The 18,722-nt window shown below is 42.0% G+C and overlaps 1 protein-coding gene across 1 annotated transcript in view; it reads right to left on the bottom strand.

Moving 5' to 3' along the window:
- Positions 1–6,790: 6,790 nt before the first annotated feature.
- Positions 6,791–18,722, bottom strand: part of LOC139708256 (uncharacterized) — a 48,386-nt gene continuing 36,454 nt past the window's right edge. The window contains exons 2-6 of the mRNA XM_071620230.1: positions 17,341–17,485; positions 16,807–16,910; positions 14,156–14,311; positions 12,592–12,742; positions 6,791–11,258 (exon numbers count right to left, since the gene is read on the bottom strand). Coding sequence (XP_071476331.1) covers positions 7,012–11,258; positions 12,592–12,742; positions 14,156–14,311; positions 16,807–16,910; positions 17,341–17,422 — 4,740 coding nt within the window. The 5' untranslated portion in view covers positions 17,423–17,485 and the 3' untranslated portion in view covers positions 6,791–7,011. The remainder of the gene's footprint in view (positions 11,259–12,591; positions 12,743–14,155; positions 14,312–16,806; positions 16,911–17,340; positions 17,486–18,722) is intronic.

Raw genomic sequence — 18,722 nt, 5'->3', positions numbered from 1 at the left:
GTCGTTAATCTGAACCTCACGAAAATGAGGAACTAGTTAATAACTCGTTGGCTTATTCACTAGAAAAAAAAATATTATCAATTTGCTGTCAGATGAAGGCAAATTGGCGTTACTCTTTTTTATAATTTTGTTTTGTAAATTGAATAGACCTACACTGATAAAAATAATGACCGACAGTTTATTGGCCATCCACAAAATACTGTTGCTCCCCATCTAATACATGAACTGAACAAGTTTTATTAGAATAAAATCCGTTTCACAGTTCAGATACCTTGTGTGGTGAAAGCCGACCGTGGCAAACAACCCTCCTAGGTGACAATGTTGAAATGGAAGTAAGTTCTTTATCATAAAGTAATACGGCACGGATGTTATATCTCTTATCCACTGAAACCATAAAATCAAATTATCTAGGATTACATTAAGGATTTTTTTTTCTTTTTGAGCAAAATATTAAGATATTTGAAAAACACGAAATGAATGACTCACCATCATCTTTCCTTTACCGATTCCAGATTTTGAAGAAAAAAAAAATAAAATGAAGATAGATCCAAATATAAAAGAATCTATTTTCTTTTACTGGAAAAGAATATCTCTACTCCTGTCTGCAGCGCTCCTGGTATTAGACTCGAAAAAGCAGCAGGAGTGAACGGAACATTTCGTTGATGAGGAGACCAATGCATTAAGTGTTAGCGAACTTGCTTAGACCGCGCTCTTATATCTCGAGATGAAGGGGGACAGAATAAAGTAAGCACAAATAAACACACCAATAAAAATAATGATGTTCGATGCACATTGATATCGGACGGAGCAGTGCCTTCTTTACAATGTACATGTATACGGTACTGGGACGGAGACGTCCATAGCGATTATGTGCATGCTAGTTAATGAATCGCTCCTATTGGTCCATTTAGAGTGACGATACATTTTTTTTTCCACTCCTAAGCCAATACGATTTACCCTCATGGCCATCATAACTCGTCGCGTGCGCATTCTATCAGAGTACCTTACAAGCATATTCCTACATGCATAACGTGACAAATATATTCATTTGTACTTACCAATGTAAGATTACCCAAGCTCCAAATACACTAAAGTTTTAAGGGTGGAGGTACTTCCGAACACCAATTTCATATTCAATTCCCATTAATTCATTTCAACAATTAATATTGATTAAATTCATGATACAGTAACAGCGAGGATAGCATGCGATGAATATTAACATATGAACTACTAAGGAAATGGAAGTGCATACAATTATGAAGTAAAGATGCAAGAGAACATGAAAAAAACAGAAAGTTTGATAAACATGAACGCAAATATAGAAATGAATAGATTTTACGAATCTTTGTCTTGCGTTATGCGCACACGTGTACATGATATACATGTACTTGTATATTACATGAATTTGAATGAATTACATGCATGAATCGTCAGCTTACGAACAGTGAGAATTAATCATTATGAAAGAACTGTAGTTGTGAAATCATTTTCAAAAGAAAGAAAAAAGTAATCGAAAAAGTCGTTTGAATCAAAATAATCCGTTGTTCTGTGGAGTAACGATGACATTGTAAAAGGCTATCATACGCGCATTATTTAAAGAGCGTGCTCTGCTCGGGCGAGGCGCCACGCAGCTGGAAGCCGATGACGTCAATAAAACGTGGGAAATTGGGCGATTTTCAACGTGTGTGCATGGATGGGAGTATAGGCTGCTTGGCGGAGATCTGCGCTCTCCGAGTATTGTTCGATAGTTACCAATTTTTCATATTGACTGTCCAAAAACTGTTTTGTGAAGAATAGTGAGACTCCACATTACTATTTGATTGATTTTCGTCGAACTTTCACTGCTGTACAATATTGTAGGGCATACTTATCACATTTCGCTCTTTTTTTTCAGAGTTCAGTACCCTTTAACTGGTCCAGAATTGTATTTTAAGTCAACTTTGAACATGCAACAAAATGCTCTCTTTGGAGACAAAAGTCTAGATTTCATTCCACTGATCTCTACCCGAGTATTTTTATATAACGTTTGTTCCTGCGACAATACTGTTCCCATGAACCATCTGCATGCTAAAGCCAAAACTAGATTAATTCTACCCACAAACATAACCCTCACCCTTTTCCTAATCATACTTCTCTCATCAAAGTTAACCTAAAACCCAATCACAACTCTAACCCTATATAGCCCATCGTTGAAGAAAATAAGAACGGAGCTAAGGTCGCGGGTTCAAATGTCGTACCTTATCGGGTGGGGGTGGATCAATGCTCCACGCACGCATTTACCTTTGGGGACAGTGATTTAAAAAATGTTAGATATCACATTTTTTTTATGCATATGTGTAGGTTTGCTGTATCAAAAAACACCATACAGGATGTACCAGATGAAATTTTCACAACAAAGCCTGAAATATAAGGATATATATATGTATCAGTATTTTCCCATTTAAACCATAACTGTAGACGGTATAGTCTTGAAACATTTGTATAACTATTGTTCACATTCTGTGTATTTCAAAATACTTAACATGGATTTTATGGATTCAAATCTTTACAGTGGTTGTTTCTATCCCTAACTGACATTTTAGAACTATTTTAAAGCACTAAAATGCTGGAGTGTTGTTTTATCAAATTTAGTTGCCCTGGCACACCGTGAAGTCCGGTGGTATAGGTTGTGAAAACAGCAGATGTATACAAAGTTAGATGTTTATATGCATGGACAGCGATGGGAATAGGGTATCATTGGGTAGAGGTAAATTGCTCTGAAGTTTGAACTTGATTAGGGAAAGGGCGAATTAAAATATGTAGAAATTTGTACTATATGACATTCAAATACATGCAAAGACTTGAAAAATACATGTATGTTTGATATTCGAATTTTCCTCTCTTTTTCCCATCCTAAACAATTATCTGCTACCCATCACGCACTCACAGAGTAACAAGACCAGAGAAGAAAATCGAAAATGTGTGAATATCATCAAATTCAATGGGCATATCATTTTAATCCAATACCTCGGAATCACTTACGACTATTACAAACAATATGAACATAATTGTGAAATACGAATGCGCCGTCACACAATGCGTTGGAAAAACAGAAACAAACAGATTAACAAAAGGAAAAGTGCAACGAATGCACAACACACTTTATTCCTCCCTGTATGGATATAATGCATTTCATTCACGTGCTCAGCATGCAGTTCCATTAATGGAAGACGATATACCGCGGTACTCCTCAAACACGAACGCTCTAAAATCGCAAATGATCTCTCATCAACTTCGCTTTTTATCACGATATCCGATACAGCTGTATTGCAAGAACGTGTTCCCCTGCAGAATTGTTTCATTCTGCAGCCACCTATGTTAAAATAAAAAGCAAAATAAAAACCACCGATACATCTACTTGTCAATGTCTACTTGACGTGAATTGAAGCTGGATACTCTTGGTATGGATTATGCCGGTGGACTTCTTCACACAACGGCAAAATGTCAATGGTATGGCGTACATCACTATAGATCTTCATAACAATCTTATTTTAAACAATAAAGAAAGATCACAATTTGTCCACCCTTTATCCGTTTACTGATAGAGAATCGCAAGCTTCAAGATTTCAGCGCTATTACTTTTATACAAATGTAGTAACAACTCTTAAAATTTCCACGTGTGCTTCTCCCTGCTTAAATTCATATGGTGTCTAACTCAAACGTGACGATTCTTTCTGGTGGGACTGGCTTGGGATGTCCTGCGTGGCAAAGAAAGATGGCTGTAGCACTGATAAGTTGGTGCATTGGCACTGTCAATAACATACGAAAGGAAAGGCCATTCTGGAACTGCAACTACATGATGGTATGATAAGCCACTCTGGGCGTTTACCTTCTTTGATGTGGTCCAGTCATTTCGTATTGGTGCAAACCGTCTGCGCTCTATTTCATATTACGGCATTTCACTCGACGTAAAACCACAGTACAAGGCGCCAGTCTATACATGGAGTTAAGTACTTATTCAAATTGGCACTGTTACGGTACAACCTTCTGTGACGGTGCTGCAGGGGATAACATACAACGAATCCAAAGGGAGGGGGCAAATATTCATTTGTAAGACATCATTGGTACAGTCCGATCAATGGAAAGGAGAATATTGCTCCCATTAAGTTCTTTCTTTAATAACGTTACGACTTTGCCGAGTCCTCAAAGAAGGATCACATGATTGTACAGAACATGCAGTGCATCTTAAAATGAGAGCCATCTTCTACCCCTTGCTCGTAATACTGATCGCGTGCTTCTACTTTGAAAATCTGCCGGCAGAAACTTTCTTCTTCTTTCTTTCATTTCTTTTTAAAAGTCTTTTCACAGCTTCTGCTCTCATCACTACGCTACTTCTTACATAAATTAGAAAATAAATTAAATAAATAGCTTCATTTCTCATAATATACACGTGACACCAAGCATCCTTCCCCAAAGTACTTTGAGATTGTATGGTTTTACTTCAGTAACAGTCTTAATACATTTCCTCCCTATGATGTATTCAAAGGGAAATGTCCATCGCATCTTAACAGAGTCTCATTTGTCAAAGACAATCACTAAAAATGCATTTTATTTCTTTAATTTTTCAGAGCATCATCGCTCCCCTTCGTACATTACAAATGTGATTGCGACAAAATGTTGGTGCTTCACTCGACACTACGTCCTGAATACGATTCTACTACTGTAACATCAATACATCATGCAAAATGGTTGACAATATCTTCAATGCTTCCGTCGAACTTGACAACCTCAAAATGCTGTCAAAAATAAAAATAAAAGACGTATCTATTTACAAGTCCTCAATACACGCAGCCCCTTGAGTTACAAAGTGCGTATTGAGAAATATCACAGCAAACGTGCAGCATTTTAGTAGTCAACCAGCCTGGCTGGTGAAGTACAGTGTACCATCTACCATAGTTTTAATCTGGCTTGCAGCCCTCGTGTTAACCTGCTTTCTCGTATATGAAGTTCAAGGGGGAAAGTATAGGCCTACAGCCTGAAATTACATTAGGTAGTTTAAGACAAATCTATGGTTTATATCTGGTCTACGAACTTCTAAGCATGCGTTCATTACTGGATCTCTTATTACAATACATGACATGTTGGGCCTTTCACTAACAGAAGTGGGTTATTGTTTATGGGTACATCACACAATTGATTACAGTCACCTTTTAGGAGACAACGAGAATGTCCAGGGATAGCAAAGAGTAAGACAATCATCTGTTAATGGTGATTAATCATGATTTGTGCTATGAAAATCATCCTTACATTCTCGCAAAGTGTATTCATGTTGTACAGTGCACCAGTTTTCTTTGCATTTTTTAATCTTATGCATACCATTTTTCTGACACAAGTTGGTCTTTATAACCAGAATGTGTGATTGAGACTTGCCTGGCATAGCACACAGTAATGCCCAAGCCGGATTTCAAGTACAAACTGTATTGAAATGTGCACAATAGGGACATATTTACTTAGTAAAGGCCATTACTACGTAATCTGAGAGAGAAAAGGAATATCCATATATTTGAATACATTATTTCGGAAAACAGGATTTTGCACATCTACTTTTGGACAACCAATGAATTCATCACTATAGGAGGAAATGTAGAACTCGGCAATACGTGTATATATGTGATTCCAGAGAATAAGTCTGGCTGAACTTTCAAGAGTATGCTGTGTAGGCCAAAGACCTGACCACAAGTATTGGACAAGTACAGCGTTGCAAAATTAGGATGCTATGATTGCGCAATCCACGTGCTTACAATGTGAATGCTTGTATTTCTCACAGAGGAGGACTATAAAAATATAATTTGAACAAATACAAATAAAATGCAATATGGCACCAGAAGATGAGTACTGTAAAATGGGGTGACCTAGTCCCATATTTTCTACTTATGCTGTGTCTCTTCACAGTATCTCCGATATTACTCCTTATTCTCTGTTCAGCCTTGCCAAACATCATACATATATACCACAAAATTTAACACCAAATCCTTGAACATACAGTGGATTCCCGTTACAACGAAGTCCTCAGGACCGGCAATTTTCTTTTGTTATATGGAAATTTCCTTTTAACTTAACAAATAAACAATAAAGAACAGAGTGCAGACAATTTTGATGCCTGAATTTTTACTTCGTTGTAACCGGAATTTTGTTTTAACCGTGTTCGTTATAACACAGTTCATCACCTCTTTCACTACCCGTCATTCCAATAAAAGGTGGGTTTTTTTTTTCTCTCTTTTTTTTTTCTATTTGAAAACAAACTATCGCAATCGAGCAAAAGTAACAGCCACAACTTCAAAACACTATGTTACACTTTCTACCTGGCACTGTGCATCACTTTCCTCTGGTCCTGAAAGTGTTGTCCTTCCACACATATTTGTATTACTTTCCCCAGGAGAGTAGAGCAAGACACAAGCCCATGTGAAGGCCAAAGTCATCATCAAATCACTGGACAACTTGATGTCACTACAAAAATGCAGCTCGTGTTCAACTGGGCATAATATGATGTATTAGTGGATGAAAGATGAGAAAGATTTGCAAAGAAGCTCTGGAGAATAAATGTGGAACAGTACTGATCACAAGAACTACCAAAAAAAAAAAAGAATGATTTTTTTTTTTTTTTCAGTACACATGGATGGGGAGTGCATCGAGTACAAGCAAAATTTCAGAACATCAAGAACCTGCTCAATGTGCAATGCTCTGCAGCTGTGTTCAGTGACTGACGGTGCCCCAGTATTGCCATGTTTCTGGATTTAAAACGGCCCCATGATTACCTTTGTGACATGGCCTCAATGAGACAAAGAAATTTACACAGCACAGGCATATATCCTACAAGTAACACTATTCTGAAATGAACAGCATCTGCAACATTATTGTAGTGTCAGTGAACAAGAATTGAAAACACATTATTAGACTTCTCTCTGTGCACTTTGCATGACACACTTTTCAACAATGTAGTTTCTTTTTCCCACCTAAAAGCCTCACAGTATATTAACTATCACTCTGCCTGTTCTGTTCTTCTTCAATACTATCTCTTTGTTCATTTCCTTCTAGTTTGCTATCTGCAGTATTTTCATCTTTGCTGCTGTTGCCATTTTCTTCGATCTGCAAGACCTCTGCCCCTTGTTTCTCCCCAACTTCCATCCTGGTCGGTATGTCACTGGTCGGTATGTCACTGGTCGGGATGTCACTGGTCGGGATGTCACTGGTCGGGATGTCACTCCCTTCCTTTTCTCCGTCTGCCAGGTGCTCCTCTTCCTCTTCTTCTTCCTCTTCCTCATCTCCCTCCTCCTCCTCCTCCTCCTCCCCCTCCTTCTCCTCGTCATCATTATTTGGTCTGGATCTTGTTCTTGGAGATGCTGACCTCGACCGCTTCTTTTTGCTGTAGGGGTCGACCCTCCTCCTCCGTCTCCGTGGTTTCTTTGGAGTGCTCGGAGCTGGAGATGTACCATTTGCAGCAACAGCAGCTTTATCAGGAACACCCTCCTCTTCAACCTTTCTCTCCACTTGAGAAGCCCCTAGAGTAGAAGTGCTAGAACCTGGACTCTTCCTTTCTGCACTGGCAACAGTGGTGGCACTGCCGTTTGGAGTTGTGACTGTGACACCACTCTCTGTAACATGAGACACTGCAGTTGTCGGAGTTGAAGATGAGTTTCCCAAAGAGGAGGCTACTTTTGTTGCGGTGGGTGATGTTGTTGATGAAGTTGTAACTGCTGCTACCACTGCTGGAGTTGGAACCGTTGTCGGTGCATCTGATGGTCTCTTGGGACAGCTAGAAATGTGCTTCTTGAGGCTTCTGAGGTAAACAAACTGGCGGGCGCAGTAGGCACATTGATGATTCATGTTCCTCGGGGCCAAGTTGGGATTGGCATTCTTATTGAAAAGTTTGTCTTTGTTGGGGCACAGTTTCATGTGCCTTTCCAACCCATTGATGAAATGAAATTGCTTGCCACACCCCTGACATGCATGCACATCATCAATATTTGCACTTGCTCTTCTCCTAGTATGATTCAGGGGGTTGTACATTTTAAGTCCAGGCCTAGCTCTCTTGCGTTTCTGTGCTGCATCACTTTCGTCGTTTTCATTGACCTTCTGCACCGCTTTCTTCTTGCTCCTCTTGGCAGCTTGCATCTTAAGTTTTCTAGCCCGTACATTTTTCTGCCTAGCTTCCTGCACAGCCTTCTTCTTCTCTGCAGATTTCGGTGGGGTCTTAACAGGAGTTTTTGGCTTTGGTTTGGTTGCTGTGACAACCGATGCACATTCCATAATGTGCACATGCAGGTCTGCAGTGCTCCCAAAGACTCTGGCACACTTGGTGCAGCGATTGTTCGTGGCCATCTCATAATGACTGACATTTTTGTTGTCAGAGAGCGTGCTGAGGTAGCCAATCTCTCGTGCATGGGCAAATGGGTGGTGCCTCTGGGGATTGCAGGGGACATCCTTCTTCCTGGTTGGCTGCTTCCGAGGGGAGGCACCCTTGGCATCCTGATGAGCAGGTGCGCTGAAACGGCCAAACCTGGAAGGGCTAACCTTGCTCATTTCGTGAGCTATGAGAGAGATTCGCTCTCTGGGCTCCGGCAGGATTGGTGGTGTTTGTATGGCTTTCGTGGGATCTGTGAAATTCTGCGGTCTAATCTCCTCTGGACCTCTCTCGGTGTAAGAACATGCTTGGTCTGCATGCATGTCTGCCTGGTGCTGCTTCAGATTTGAGAGGTAGGCAAACTCCTGCTGACACTCCGAGCAGCAGAACATTTTTCCAACCCTGTGCAAGCCATACCTGTGGGAGGCCAGCAGGTCCGTTGTTTCGAACAGCTTCACGCAGAACTCACACTTGTATGGGAAGTCTTCTGCATGAGCCACCACATGCTGGGTAAGCAGCTTCATCGAGTCAAATGGGACCTCACACACATTGCATGTAATTGCAGCATCAAGAACAGAGAACTTGGTGGTTCTCTCCAGGTCCAGGGATTCCAGAGGATTGGCAAGTGTAGACGACTTCCATCCAGTTGACTTCATGCGCGATGTGATGTTGATCTTTGTGATAGTCTTGACCTCCTGTGTCGGGATAGAGACTGCGATCTTAGGTCTCTTGGTTGACTGATAGGTGGGAATTTGGATCACAGGTCGGGAATGGCATGACAAATCTACAGGTTTTGATGGGTCAAAGACGATGGAGGAAGTATAGCCAACCTTATGGGTGCCATCACTGCTTGATTTCTTCACCCTAAGGTCAAGGACTTCAACACAGTTCGATGAAGTGCCAGCAGAAGTTGAAGGCACTTCGGTTTTGTTGGAAGGTGGTCTGGTCGGTATGTAAGGTCCAGGTTTGACATCACTCTGCCAAGGGCAAATTATGCTGGGCACATCCTTGGGCTGTCTGGATGCAACTTGTTCAATTCTCTTGAAGCCCTGCTGATGCCTCTTCACTGCCGAGCTCTTGCCTTGCTTCAGCGCTGCATGCAGCCTGGCTCTGATTCGCAGCTGGTCGACTTTGCTATCCTTTGCACCGATTTTCTTCTCAATCAGCATATTCTGGAGTACCGCCGTTGCATGCCTTCGCCTAATCATTCTGGTCATGCTGGCCAAATTCTTCATGTGCCCCTTTGTCTGTGCAGCACTGAACTTAGGCACTGTCAAAAGGCTTTCTTGTGAGACTACTGGCTTGACCTCAATCTTTTCAGTTTTCACAGTTTGATTTACCACCTCGCTTCCTTCCTTTTTCATCATTTCTTCACTCTGATTGGCACTAGCTGTCATGGGAGCACTGCTTTTCTTGCCAGCCTGAATGATGCCATGTCTCCTCCGCAGATGCCGGTGAAGATTTGAGGACGACACAAATTCAATGCCACACATGGAGCATGACGCCACCTTCTTTAACATACCCTTCCTGCTGGTCACATTTCGTCTCTTTTGAGGCAGTTGTTCCACCTGCAGTAAGGTACCTCCACTAACCACCCCTGCAGATGAGGAAGCTACAAATGCATTGGACTGAACTACTCTAACACTGCCTTTATCTAGCTTGGAGTCATTGACTACCTCAGCCGCTGCACCATTTGTGGGTTCAGTTCTCTGACCCTGAAAAGCAGAGTCTGAAAGATTAAGCTTTCCAGAAAGTATGTTCCCATTTGACTCAAGCTTTGCACCTCCCTCACTTTTGCCTGGAAGCTTCGTTCGGTGTGTGAGTCTGTGCTTGTTTAGGTCTCCCTCCGTCACAAACCTCCTGGGGCAATCAGAGCAGGTGAACAGCTCCTCGTTCATGTCTGCCTTGTGCCGCAGCAGGTGCTTGTTCCTCCATGTCGCATACATGAATGACCTGTTGCACAATTCGCACATGAACATGCCCTTCTTCTGCTCCTTATTTGGTGACTTACTATCAGGCTTCACTCCCTGTGTGCTCTGATGGGAAACCTGATCTCCTGCTTTGCCTGCAGGCGACTTGCCATTCTCGGCAACAGGGCTCTTTTTCCTCTTCTTGATGTCACCTGGGCCGAGGCCTTTCCCCCATTTACTAGTGTTGACGCCATCCACTGTGACTGTAGGGATGTGGTGCTTCAGCATCAGGTGTAACTTGAGGCCATTGGGGAAGCGGCACTTCTTCGGGCAGAACATGCAGCCAAAGAGTTCCGACCCATCGGGCAAGACGCTGACGCAGTCTGGACCTATCACAGCCTCAGTGATGCCATCTTTATTCACCCTCTTATCTGGCTGGTTGCTTTGGTACTTCTTATTCTCAAAGCCAAGAGGACGCTTCAAAGGAATCTTTTGTCCGACCCGCCCCTTTTTCTTGATGCCCGGCTGGGCTCTGATCTGCTTTTTGATGTCAGCACGGCTCTTTTTGGGTCCCTTGTCACCACTCTCAATGACAGCCAAGGAGGTGGTGTCTGGATCAACCTGGTCTCCACCCTCGGTCAGACTGGGTGGTAGTTGGGCAGTTGTGTCACTTGAAGATATGTCGGGAGCCTGAATCTGCACATTGGTCTCTCCAACGCCTGCCACATCCCCTTCAGCCGTTATGGAGGCAAAGTTTGCAGCGTGATGTCCATTGGAAGGGTAGATGGGTGAGATGAGTGGGGGCTCGGCTACCTTGTCATCAAGATCGTTCTCCATTGGCACGTCTAAGTGGGCAGGCACTTTGGCCCTGTTCTCGGACTCTGTCGACATAGTAGAGTCCAGCTGAGACAGAGACATCTCTGGCATCTCCATCTTCTCAAGAATGGGCATCTGCCTGTCATCTCCTTCTGCACGGGAAACATAGATATAGAATATGTGATTAATGCAGGCAGGCAGTACAGACAATTCCAGCTAGATATTAACAACTAGAAAAGCACTCTGAGAGCGCAGACCTCCACCAAGCATGCAGCTCATTTCCACCATTGATCTTGTTTTTCCATAGAGATATCAGTGATATCAGTGATTTCCACCCATACGTACTTATAGCATTGTGTGCTGAAAGTCGCCCAAGTACCCAATATAGTTCAGCTAAGCCTTTGTTACGTCATAAACCCTCAGCTGCATGGCGCGCCTCGCCCTAGCAGAAACCAGAGCACGCACTTTAGTGCGCGCATGCAAACCTCTAATATGCGCAGCCTGAACTCCGAAGTTCATTGACCCTACCTGCCAAAATATCAAAATCCTTCATAAATTCCCCCAAAAAAGGTAATAAAAGCACAAATGTTATTTACTGATTTCTGAGAGTTGGTGTATTATTACATTTCAAATCTTGAGATTTACTCTCAAAAATATGTCAAACCATTCTCAGGGAATTTTAAGCAGCACCTTTCATAAGGAATGATTAATGAGGGATATAGCCATAAGTGAAATCTTCAGAAATATTTTTTCAAATGATGAATGCAAAGACTTTGTATCTGACAATTTTGGAAAAATACAGAGTAAATGTGGAATGTGGGATGTATCCCAATAGAAAAAAGTTACAAGAAAAGCAGTGGTCTATTTCATGATCACATCAATAAAAAGCCAAAAAAAAAAACACTTTGGAAGGTGTCAAACAGCTTTTGTGCATCAGTCCAAATACATCTTGTCAAAAAAAAGGATTGAGCAAGCCCTCCTTAAAAAACAATTTTTGTATGTGTAAAAATTTTAAAAAAGAAATGTGAACACCATGTGTTATAATACCAACCATGTAGGGCTGTGTTGCCAATTTGGTGAGCAGAAATGACCTCAGTATTGATTCTTTTTTCTTTTTCTTTTTTGTCATTCAGTTGCCACCAGTGTCTTTAAGGGGGAAAAAAAGAGTGTCATGTGGAGTTTCATGTAGTTCTAAGAGATATAACCCCAATGTAGCATAAGAGGAAATTCTTTATTCACAAATATCAGTGCCACAGATTACCATGGAAAGCATTCTTACGAGTTTGCATCTCAGTGTGCAATCTGCCATAGGAGCTGTGGCATGACAGTTAAGCAAATAAAAGAAAAAAAAAACAGTTCTTGCTGCAATAAGCAGCATGTTAACACTAGAATATTGTTAGTACACATTTACGACAACACGGTGGGGGGGGGGGGGGGGGGGGGACAAACAAACATATGAGCAACCTGACTGAGACTGAGGCACACCTGATTTTGTCGAATCCATGTCTGCTGCCCCACTTGTCCCACTTTCTCCTGACGTATTGAGGGCGCCATCGCTCTCCTCTGTGTCAGTGCCCTCTGTCTTGGGCGGGATGTTCTTATACCAGCACATCAACTCTTCCCCCGGTAAAATCGCCTGCATTTGGTAGAATGAAGAACAAAGATGCGAGAAAAGCTTTTACATTAAAATAATGATAACGCATCAAAGCAAAAGGGGGCATCTTCACTGCAGTATAGTAGCCTGGACACACTCGGAAAAAAATGTGCATGGCTTACCTCTATGATATCATCATCTTTATTGGCTACCACTGGTGACCGAATTGCTTGCATACTGGTCATGTGAGGGTTAATCACTATGACATTCTTCAAGCTTGCAGTACTGTTCCTGACTGGTGGAAGGCTTTCATGCCACTTTTGAGGGAGGTTTGATCAAAGTGGGACACATTCACACATCACTGGAAAGCTTAGAAGGTTGGGAATTCACCAAATAACACAAGGCAAGTGCCAGAAATTGATGTTTTTCTAACTCCCAGAAGTTCACTGACCCTGCCTATTACCTTTGACCTTGTGATGACCTTCAACTCCCCAAGGGACACCTACCATCCAAGTTTGGTCACAAACGAATAAAGGGATCAAAAGTTGTAAGCCATAATCAAAACGCGCCGTAAAAACTTAACACTGGGCCCTACAAGTTCATTAAGCCCCGTCTGTGATCTTTGACCTTGTGGTGACCTTTAACTCCCCAAGGGACATCTACCATCCAAGTTTGGGCACAAATGGACATATACATCAAAAGTTATGAGCCATAATCTAAACATGCCATAAAAACTTAACATTGGGCCCTAAAAGTTTGTTGACCTCTGTCTGTGACCTTTGACCTCGTGGTGACCTTCATGTCTGGTAATATGTATAACTTTGTATAACCACTCTTCCCTCCAAGTTGAAATTGAAGGCCACAGTAGAGAGTTATTCAAGTTTTTGTAGCGTTACAGACAGACGGACAGACGCCGCAGGCGATCCCTTCGTCTCCCCTCACCTCCGGTGGGCTCGACAAAAATCATGAAATCCCTGATGATTAGCAATATCAGCAGGCTTTTAGAGTTCATGCATTACGTAATTTGGGTAACGTCAACCCAACTTGGTAGGTTGCTTGTATTGTTAAAAGAGGGACCTCTGTTCTTGATCATGTCTTCCATCCTTTCCCACATGAGTACGAATATAAAGGGTAAGGAAAGGTGGGGGGTAAAGGGGGGACAGGGAAAAGATTGGAAGGACTTCATGTAAAGGCCCTATTAAAGAGCATCAAGGCATAATTTGACATGATTGATTTGAATCTGCTTGCTACAAACTTGAAGAGTGCAGTCGTGGATGTTCATTTTTCAGTGAGTGAATATAAGGATCTTAATTCTGTTGATGTCTAGGTCTTCTGTACAGGTAAGCGATTGGAGGGAGGGAAGGTTTGATAATGATAGGCTGATGATTTTTTATGTCACAGTGACACCACCACCTATCCCATGGAGAACAAGGAGAATCTTCCAGCTATACGAACCCGAAGGGTGCGGTAGTAAATGTTCCGCTTGTACTGGGTTGCGATCATGTTCTGCTCATCATAGCTGCCTGCGCTCTTCACATAGCGCATCCAGTTGGCCTTTGTCGGGTCTGACGCATCGATGCTGTACAGCCGCACCCCTTTTGGTCCTCGAATCTTAGCAGTACAAAAGAACAACAAAACGGTGGATTAAGATATCCAAGAGCAGTTTCCTGGCATGATACATGAATCTTCCATCATGATGCTAGTTTCCATTAATTTATAATTACAGAAAATCATACCCAACCATCAAAGTCTGAAAAGCTGACAAAAGCTACAATTAATGCATACCACTGAAATATACTGTCCAAAATCACCATAAGGGGTTAATCCTTTATGTGACCCTCTGAACTTGCCAAGCTCTTTAATCTGCATTTAGTAATTGGATCTGGTTGTAAAGTGTGCAAGGCCAATTGGGGGAGGGCGGGGTGTTTCATAAAGCTGTTCTTGAATTTATTAATGACTTCAGAACAACTGGTGATCAGTTCTTGTGCTGAATTATTGAAATTCTGATAAGCATAGCACATCAGAGCTGATCACCAGTCGCTCGTAAGTTGTTCGTAACTTTACGAACAGCTTTATGAAACAGGGCCCTGGGGCCCGTTGCATAAAACTTACCATTGAATTTCAATGGTAACTACCGTCAAAATTAGGCGTCACAGCCAATCAGCGTCAAGGATATTAAAATTTACCGCTAATTTGAAGACTTACCGCTAGAAAGGAGCGGTAAGTCCAGCGGTAAGGGTTTTATGCAACAGGGCCCTGGTACGATCACCCCCCCCCCCCCCCAGTTATTCTTAAGTCGTTCGTAACTTTAAGAGCAGCTTTATGAAACATTCCCCAGGTGTAGTGCGTGCCTCAGCCCAACATGAAGGTCATGGTGACACAGTAGGGATAAAGGGGATAATATAATATCTATATATTCATTGTCAAAAGTTTCCAAACATTCGTGCCAAATTGGCAAAGAAAGCACAGTAATACGGTTAAAAGGCAGCATGACCAATCCCTGGAAACTGCACTGGCTAGACTTTTTCTCACTGACAGTAACAAAGATGAAAACAATACTTTACAGCTAAATCAAAGACCAAACAAACTAACACACAGCTAGTGAAAGAGAACATTACACAGTGCTTCAAAAACCTCAGTCCAATCTATCAGGTCCACTTAAGTGTGGTTGTCGTAGAATTCTGGTTCCTTACTCTTAGCCCTATTCAAAGGTGGCAATTTTCACACAGCTAATTTTGCACACAATGCAATTGGATAAAAATTGCTTGTTTCTAATTTTACAGAGTGCTGACACTCTGCCAGTCATTATACAAATGAAGCACAGGTCTGAGTGCGTCAGTCGGAATCATGTGCATAAGGTAACTATGGAATGCTTAAACCCACTCGGCTTCGCCTCGTGGGTTTAGGCTAAATTCCATAGTTACCGCATGCACACTATATTCCGACTGACGCACGAAAAGACATGTGTGTCATCTGTTTTATAGAATGGGTAATTTTCTTGCCAAAAACCTATTTTTCTATCGTGTTACCCAATGACAAATTTACTGGATGCATTTCCTTTTGGCTTGCCATAGACGAGAGCCCGAATACCATGCATCAGTTTTTACTGGACGCATGGTTTTTCTTCACAACCATGCACCCAGTAAAAACTGATGCATGATTGTTTTAGCCAATAGGCGTCTCGTACTGAGCGCGCAAACGCTTGCTTAGTGCGCATACTCTTGCTACAAGTGCGCGATAACATGTTTACCAGTGCTGTGACTCAGCGTGCGGCCAGTACAAAATTAACACATAGCTCTCGACCAATGAGATCGCAAGATTCTCGCTACCCATTCTATGAAATATCAATTACTTTGCTCATTTCCAATTATACTGAATGCAATCACTCTGCTAGCTGTGATAGCAATCAATGTGAATAGTGTACAAAAGATGAAGGGAATATGTGCACATTCTATTTGTTTGTGCTGGTATCAAACGAGACAATTTTCAATCAGAACTGCATAATGCTTGCTCTGCATGAGTAATCTTGTATGGCACATGAACTCATAAAATGAATCAACAGCTCATAGCTTGGAATGGCATCAAATTTTGCAGATATTTTTCAATGTTGTTACATGCATTTCTTCTTTCCATGTGATGGATCAGGACCTTGCTATGTTTTTACCGAAGATTCATTGCATTCTTATCATGTTGATGAGATAAATGCACTTCCCAATATGTCATTGTCACTCCACTGACACCTATATCTACAGCGCATTTTAATCTGCTCTCTAGGGGGAGCCCTACCCGACAGGGACAAGGTAATTCCATCAACAATGACATTTTTAAGCTTCCTACCAGTCACTCATCTTTGCATCTGGTTAGAGAGGAGCACTGAAGATAGATAAAATGTTTGGCTCAAGGCCACCAGTGCCACAGCGGGGTTTGAACCCTAGATCTTCTGATTCAGAGAGCAGCGTGCCCAGTCCAGCAGACTACAATGCCTCTCATGGAAATGTCTATTTAACCCTCTCTGTGCCAGGCACTTTGGACAGCATGTGCAGTGCTATGGGGTTTTCTGTTGTAATCGGCATTTAAAGCATGCAAAAGGTTAAGAGTGCACTGACCTCCCAAGAGTAGGTGTCATCAGACACTTCATTGCAGTCTTTCTTCTCTCCAGCGAATGGGCCGTAGGTGCGGCCTTTCCGGACAGTTTTCTTTGCCCACACACCTGGAACAAACAGTGGAAAGAATATATGGTGTAAGAGATTGATATACATGTATATACATACAATGATTTGATATAAATGATAATTACAAGTCTATGACAACGACTTCATGAAATGACCTCATCTTTCCAGTAGATCTCTAACCCCTCTAAAGATAGAACTACTTTTTTTTTCAACTACAGCAACAAAAATAATCTTTCACAACACATTCTAACATTTCAGTTTTTACATCTAAAAAAATAGACATGTTTGCATAGAACTATTCACATCTTTACTTATGATACACAGCTACCCACTGTTTCAGTGATCAAATGGCTTTCACCAAAACGAGCCAAAACAGCATTTTATACTGATATTGCTATGACTACCGTCCTTTGAACTTTGCTCGCAGAACCTACTCAAAGAAGAATCTTAGAGTCACCACAAACTAACCGATTAATGTTGGCTCCATATCCGACTGGCGCAGCTCCAGCTCAGAGGGCGTCTTGATGCCCTCTGCCACCGTCTCCAGCATGGTGCTGCCTTGGCTAGGGTGGATGCGGTTGTCACAGAAACTCACAGGCTAAACATCTGTTTCCTGGAATTTAAGATGTGGAGAAACAAAAATGAAGGATGGTTCCTTTTGAATAGAAAGATTGCAGGTAATCCGTTGCTGAGAGCAAAATGCTAGAAAGTGTCAGCATATGCATGTGGACTGGATACACTTGCACTATTGTTAATTCACTGTTAAAAGTAAGTGTGAGAGTGATTTCATGGTGGAATTCAGTCTAACCCTTTTTGTGCTTGAGTACCAAATGGTTCAGAAAACCCCGAAGCTTTGTACATACTGTCCAAAGTCACTGGCAAAGAAAGGGTTAAAGCTGTTGTACTGAAAGAGATGATCAAACAGTATGCCAATTCCCTGAACACACAGTCATGGTAACTTTCGACATAAAAATCAGGCCCTTTCCCTTTTTCATTCCATCCAACACCTTTAACAACGACAGCAAAATGTGAGCCTAAAAGTTTAATGCAGCACAAGTGTGTTCTCATCCTTTAATCTTGGGATGATGCATTAACCAACCTCCAACCACAGGCCCTGAATGCTTCATCATAAACACGGAGGCCTTTAAAGAAGACTAGCACTCAAGATAAAGGCACAGGAGATGTACATATGTCTACATAATACATACATGTAACTATCTTACTCTGAGATGAAAGGAGCAAATAAAAAGAGCTGTATGAACAGTCACAAATGTTTAGAGCTCTCTAGAAGTGGTGGTGGTGGGGGGGGGGGGGGGGGGAGTGTGTTACATTGTATGTACAAGTTCGAAGTTCCAATACAGGGCTGCCAACCTTGAGTGAGAGTTTGGCGTGAGACACTACGAGGGAGCGGAGCGACCTCGCTGGCTAGCACCTGGCGGCCTGCTGTGCGGCCGTACGTACGTACGTACTACGTACACAGTCAGTGTATGTAAAGCGATGTAAAGCACACGTCATAGCCATACAATATGTACTGTAATTTGCCAAAAGTACACGCTACGCTCACGTGGTATAGGTAGAAGCCAATCGTAATCCAATAGCTCGTCTTTGCGCGCGAACCGAAAACGATTATTATTGGTTAAGCTTTACACCCGCGCTGGAAAATCTCGACATTTTGGGCTTGGGCATATCGATATTTGGAATATCAGAGAATTTAGAGATATATTTATTTTTGTAGTCATGTACAGTCCATTTAGGGGGTTTAGCGTGAGATTTCGTTTATCAGAGTGAGACAGTCAAAATTGGTTGAATTGCGTGAGTCTCACGCTCAATGCGTGAGAGTTGGCAACCCT

Source organism: Diadema antillarum, unplaced genomic scaffold (genome assembly GCF_040938485.1).
Source record: "Diadema antillarum isolate AM-2024a unplaced genomic scaffold, OU_Dant_1.0 seq00001323_RagTag, whole genome shotgun sequence".
Taxonomy (NCBI): Eukaryota; Metazoa; Echinodermata; class Echinoidea; order Diadematoida; family Diadematidae; genus Diadema; species Diadema antillarum.
Note: the sequence above shows the minus strand (reverse complement) of the source record. Positions and strands in the feature narration are given on the sequence as shown.